At 49.4% G+C, this 6,000-nt stretch overlaps 1 protein-coding gene across 1 annotated transcript; it reads right to left on the bottom strand.

Moving 5' to 3' along the window:
• Positions 1-1,721: 1,721 nt before the first annotated feature.
• On the bottom strand, positions 1,722-3,897 carry SIVA1 (SIVA1 apoptosis inducing factor). The gene is made up of 4 exons (XM_072338491.1): positions 3,486-3,897; positions 3,218-3,409; positions 2,439-2,595; positions 1,722-1,946 (listed from the first exon to the last, which is right to left on the bottom strand). The coding sequence occupies exons 1-4, from the start codon at positions 3,601-3,603 to the stop codon at positions 1,889-1,891; spliced, it is 525 nt and encodes a 174-aa protein (XP_072194592.1). The 5' UTR covers positions 3,604-3,897; the 3' UTR covers positions 1,722-1,888.
• Between the last annotated feature and the right edge of the window lie 2,103 nt (positions 3,898-6,000).

The following is a 6,000-nucleotide window of genomic DNA, read 5'->3' on the forward strand; positions in this document are numbered from 1 at the left end:
CTCCCAAACCAGGGGGCCAACATTGGGTTGCATCACCTGTAGGTCACAAAGTCAGCAGGCTTAAAGCACTCCTAGACTGATGCTGGTTCTTGGTATCTCCTGACTAGCAAACATAGCGCACAAACTGTATGTATAGGCCAGTCCTGAGTAGGTCAGTTCACTTCAAGACACAAAACTGGGCTCTGTGACGTTTATTACACCATACAGGCTTTAAAAGAAGCTCTGTATCCATCCAAATCATTACTGCAGGCTGCTCTTACCCATCAATATAGCAGCTCCTCAAAGAACCACCACTGCTCTCAATGCCACACAAACTGTTCTTCAACGCTTTGCACTGAACAAGTGTCTGAAAAACATACACTGTAAAGCACAGTGTAAAAAATGTTTTCCTGTCCAGTTGTAACAGATTGTTTCTCTTTCTCTACCGTTCATCGCAGCATGGAAGGGTTTCTGAATAGGCATTAAAAGCACAAAGAGAAGAAGCTCAGACCTTCCAATTAAAGATTCTTCTTCACCAAAAAAGGAGTTACCGGTCCCTCCTCCACCTGGTCACCTCAGGAGGGCAAAACAAGAGTTGGAGCTTTCCTCATCAATGAGAATTCCAGTCTTTAGAGACATATAAGCACAGAAAAGCACTCTTTCCCCACATATTCTGAGTCCAGATAAGTGAATTGGTCATCACTAAATATGTCTTGCCTGCACAACGCACCGCTCCAATGCAAAATCATCCCTGCTCCTTCCATTCTCTTCCAGCTGCTCCCTGGGCATCGTGTGGCTGTGCTAATGAACACACATCTTCCATGCTGTGCAATTAATTCACATCCGCACACACTTCCACTATTCGCTCACTCCATGGACTCAGACTTGGTTACTTTTTGTTTTGCGGGGCAAACAGTCCTCAGAATCGAGGCTGCAGTAGGAACTAGTGAACTCTGGTTCAAATACCTCATACAAGTTATCCAAACAAGGAAACAAGTTACACCATCAGGAAGATCAAAGGGATCCTCCTCCACCAAGGCCTCACTCTGGTTGTCATATCCAAAAGCCAGGCCATGTGCAGTAGGAAGCTTTGCTATTGAGCAACAACAGCCTACCCTGCGTTAGAGAACTCGGTCAGTTAGTTGCAGTGCTTGGAAACTGAAGATAAGCAGCGTGTTGTTCTCCGGTGAGACCTGACTGCAGCCTTTCAAATACTTCAAGGAGACTTCTGAAAGCAGGAGATTGACCTTTTATAAGGGTGTAGGACAGGGGGTAGCGGCTTTAAACTGAAGAAGTGAGGGTTTAGATTAAATAACGGGAAGAAATTCTTTACTCAGAAGGCAATGAGGCCCCGGCAATGCTGCCCAGAGCTCTCCTCTACCAAAGAGATTATTGAAATGCAATTAAAACCACTCAGGCTTGTCAATAACGATAAGACATACAACAAGAAAATCTAGCTAGAAATTAGCAAATTCTCTATCTGGAAAACCCTTCAGGTGTGGCTGACTACTATAACTAGTTCACTGCATCTTCTGTGCTCAGGATAGACCTACACTCACCTGGAAGCACAAGAGGAACACACCGTTTCTATGCTGATCCACAAAAAGAGTGTCCCGATATGAGCAATGAGAGACACTGACTTCTGTGTGACACAAGGAATAGCAGGTAAGAGCACAAAGTAGCCCATTCCAGACAAACATAAACGTGAGCAAAGCAAGAGCTGACTCAAAACAACGCAGAAATCCTCAAAATATAAAAGTTTATTTAACTACAATATTAAAAAGTACAATATAAAGATATAAAACATAGAAATCCCATAATCGACTCACAGGCTAAAAGCATTAACTGGCCAGCCGTAAGGAAATGAAATGTACAGACGGTTTAGCACTAAAGGCTATTTCACCTGGTTTCAGACTTGAAATATTGAACAGCCATTGCAGAGAATTTGCTCACCAACATCACCGTAGCTGGAGGGGGGGGAGAAAAAGAAGAAGAAAGAAAAACAAACAGTCAGAGTGCGTCCACCGTTCTTGGAACACAAACAGAATGCAGTTCTACCCCATTGGGAACAGTAACCACGTGACTCCCAGCACAACACCTTCTTTACATCACAGCACCCTTAATGACAACATGCAGCTCTTAACGTCACTCCTTGGGAGCGCATTTGCTCATCACTGGCCAGAATAGGACGCTGCTGTTGAAACAGCAAGAGGACTAATTGCCACCTTGAGCACATAAATGAAAAGCTGAACTAGGCTTTCATTAAGATCGATGAAACTAACTTCACGCAGGCATTTCATTCCCCACGTTTCACACAGTTTTATTGCTCCTAATTCAATATCCAAAGAGTTTCAGTCGATTGGATGTATGAGCTCGATGACTGCTGAGGCTTCATGAACTACAGCAGGTTGTCAGGGTGCACGGAGCGACAAGAAGGCAAGAACTCCAAAGGCACTTACTCAGTGATGGAGCACAGGGAGCAGGTAACAGCATTACAGCAGCTGCAGACCCTGCTGCAGCTCTGGCACACGAACCGGTCGCACTGTGCACACGCTTCCTTCACATCAGCAGCTCTTACGCAGGAGGAGCAGGCTTTGGAAACTCCCACTGGAGGAACTGCTTAGAAAAGATGCGATTAGGAAACTAGGAAAACAGAGAGAACCAGAGAGCTCTAAGAACAGCAGGAACTCATCAGCTCTGCTTGGTACTGCAGCTGAGGGCAGCAGCACTTTGAAACACAGCCCAGCTGACACCAGCACAGACACACAGAATGGCTTAGGCTGGAAGGGACCTTAAAGACTGAGCTCCATCCCCTGCCGTGGGCTGGTTACCCCCACCAGCTCAGGGTAATCAGGTCCCCATGTAGGCCGGCTTTGGGCACCTCCAGGGATGGGGCACCCACAGCTCTCTGGGCAGCAGAGTAAAACCCTCCGAGTAAAGCATTTCTTCCAAACACCTCACCTAAATCTTCCTTCTCGCAGTTAAACGCCCTTCCTCCTTGCACTATCACTATCAGACCGCGTAAGAAGTCGGACTCTTTCCAGTTTACTCCCTTTAAGTACTGGAAGGACGCAATGTGGCCCCCAAGGCCGTCTCCTCTCCCGCCCGCGGCTCCCTCAGCCCGGCTCCGTGAGGAGAGGCGCTCGTGCCGCCCGGCCCCGGTCCCGGTCCCGCTCCACCGCTCCATGGCTCCACTCCATGACTCCACTCCACGGCCCCGCTCCCTGGCTCCACTCACCCCTCTCCGCGGCGGCCGCGCACCTCCGCAGTTTCCCGTCGGGCCCGATCTGCAGCTGCGCGCTCCGGCGCCGTCCCACGCTTTCCCCTCCCGACTCCGGCTCCGGGGAGCGGCTGGCGGCGCGGGGCGCGGCGGGCCAGGCGGCCTCCATGCACGTCTGAGCGCCCCTGAACAGCAGCTGCCGGGTGCGCTCTGCCGGCGGACACGAGAGGCGGGTTACGGGCGGCCGCGGCCCTTCACCCGCCCTTTCCTTCCCTCCCCGTCTCACCGTAGATCTCCCGGCGATACTCCTCGCCCCGCACCCCGCGGCTCAGCTCCCTCGGCCCCACGCGGGTCTTCAGCTGCAGCGGGGCCGCGTCCCCGAAGGGACACGAGCGCTTCGGCATCGCCTCCGCCAGCGGCACCGGGCCCCGGCTGCGACGGCGCAGCGACCGCGTCACCGCCGCGGGCGCCAATGGAGGAGCGGGGCGGGAAGCGCCGAGGGGCGGGCGGCAATGGAGCTCCGAGCGGGGCGGTGAGGCGGAGCGTCGGTGCTCGCAGCCTCCGTAATGCGGCCCAATTGCCGGGATCCGGAGTGCCGTTGGGGGGAAGTTCCCTTCCGGCCCAACGCGTTCGGCGCAGGGCAGCACGTTGGGCTCGTTTCGGTTCCAGAGGCTGACGCTTAATCTCCTAAAATCAAATGAATCTCCTGGGGCTTTCTGCTTTCCCTGTGCAGTGCTGAAGGGCTACGATGAATCTCCTATTTATGCATAACGCCTGCTGTAGCCGTTCTACTTATCACGCTATACATGGAGTCACGTTCCAAGTATTCAACCAACCACCCTGTGGGAGGTTTCTGGTCCAAAGCACAGCCAGGAGGGATTCCTCCCTCGATGGACACCAAAGCCGTGCTGCTCCATTGCACCGGCTGCTGATCTGCTGTCAGGCTGCGGATCTGGTTACACCCATTTCATACAGATGAACACGGATTCTGGAAGCTGCAGCTGTAACACACAGCAATGCAAAGAAATGCCATCTGTGCTGCAAGGTCCGGCTGCTGCCACACGCAGCTACAAAGATTGCTGCTTTGGCTTCTTCTGCACCTACTTGTAACGGTGTCCAACTGCACATAGCAAACAAATTTTGATCTGCTCAACAGATCAAAACCTTCGAAGGTCCCACTTACACCAGAGGGCACTCTCAAGACTGCAAACAGCTAATGCTGTGGGAAAGATGTGCAAAGCATTGCAAAGCGTTCTCTTCCTCACACAGCACGAGGAGCTCCAGGAAAACCCTTCTGCCTCCACACTGTGACTACATCACTCTGCACCAGGTCTTGTTATTTTGCTGGGGAATTAACTCTTGCTCCCTGAAACAGTCATCTGGAATAACTCGAGCTTCATCCATTCAGCTCAAAAGGACAGTGCCAGCATGTATTGGCAAAGAAGCTGCTTCTCTGCACTCACTGTGTATTACAGATGCTTCCACAGCAGCAGCAACTCACAGAATGTATTTATTTTAAATACGTGTGTCTTGTCAGACCTGGATTGAGAAGATCTGTGGAAAACAGAAACTGTACAGAGCAAAGTGAATGTCCAAACAGTGCCAGAAAACACGCCACAGCCACAGCAGCCATCACTACTAACGTGGAAACTGTCTTACTGCAGCCTTTTAGGCTGAAATCTGTTTACATTTGGGAAGCCTTCAAGGCACTCATTCTATCTCTGCGCTCTCTGCTGAGCAGCCTGCACGAGTGTTGTGCTAGAAGCTATAAAAGTCATGTTCAGTACGAGGCCTACCACCCAGGGTGCCAATTAATAGACTTTGCGTGCTGTCGGCATGTTTCCTCGGGATGGAAATCATCAGCACGTGTTATGTAAGGCTCAGATTTCCATCACTACCAGCTCTGTCTTTTCATCAGGTAATCTAATGCACATCAAGCTCTAATAGATAATAGTTTTCTCCTATTTGTAACGCCTTAGCTACCACCTTCTATTTCTTCCCTGTGACCGTGTAAAATTTATCTCCAAGTGTTACATTCTATATATTTTTGCTCAGTGTGTTCCTACCATTTGTATGCACGGAATTTGCAGAGATGTTGACATGACAGACAACGGTGCATTCTGCTGCTGCATCTTTCCCATCTTCGAGATGTGGAAAATCTCCAGAGTGGCAGCAAAGATATTCAGTATCGTCTCTGTTTCAAATCCTGTTTCTTTATCACTACCCAGACTCAACAGGAAGCTACTGTATTAAATAGATGACCACTAAAACCGATGCAAAATGGTAAGGATGGCATTGAATAACTGACAGACAATGGAAGAATAGCCTTCAAAATTCACTGCCCCCCAACCCCTTATCCCAGACCCTGTTTGCTCTTTCAGCTACGTTCAGCTCCCAGCACTGTTCTGCAGGACTTTGCTGTTGTTTTACTGCAGCTTCAGTTCTTCCACCAAATTGGAGATGCTTTTTTTGTCCAGCTACTCAGTATAGGCAAGTAGAGATCACTGAAGGTAAATTCTTCTTTGCCTAATGCATAAGGTTACAAGGTTACCAAATTCTAACCTAAAACACGGGTTTGATTTCCTTTTTACCTTTTCTAGTCATCTTCTTTAGAAGTGATAAAGTGAATCTTAGCACTGTTGGAGAACGTCAAGGCATTGCTTTTGTAAACTCCTCCAATACGTGTCTTCAAACTATATTTCATCTGACACGGACCTGACTGCAGCTCCGTTATTATATATGTATAAACAGCATTCCAGAATTCTGAAAGAATGAGTGTATGCAATTGCAAGGCAGGAATA

The sequence above is a fragment of the Excalfactoria chinensis genome, chromosome 5, assembly GCF_039878825.1.
Source record: "Excalfactoria chinensis isolate bCotChi1 chromosome 5, bCotChi1.hap2, whole genome shotgun sequence".
NCBI classification, from domain to species: Eukaryota; Metazoa; Chordata; class Aves; order Galliformes; family Phasianidae; genus Excalfactoria; species Excalfactoria chinensis.

Bases quoted from the DNA above. Each gene is read 5' to 3' on its own strand.
- SIVA1 (XM_072338491.1), bottom strand. From the start codon at position 3,603: ATGCCGAAGCGCTCGTGTCCCTTCGGGGACGCGGCCCCGCTGCAGCTG. The intron at 2,596-3,217 runs GTGAGTGGAGCC...TTTTCTAAGCAG, and splicing joins CGCGGCCGCCGCGGAGAGGG to TTCCTCCAGTGGGAGTTTCC. The intron at 1,947-2,438 runs GTAAGTGCCTTT...CCCCCCCTCCAG, and splicing joins TCCCTGTGCTCCATCACTGA to CTACGGTGATGTTGGTGAGC.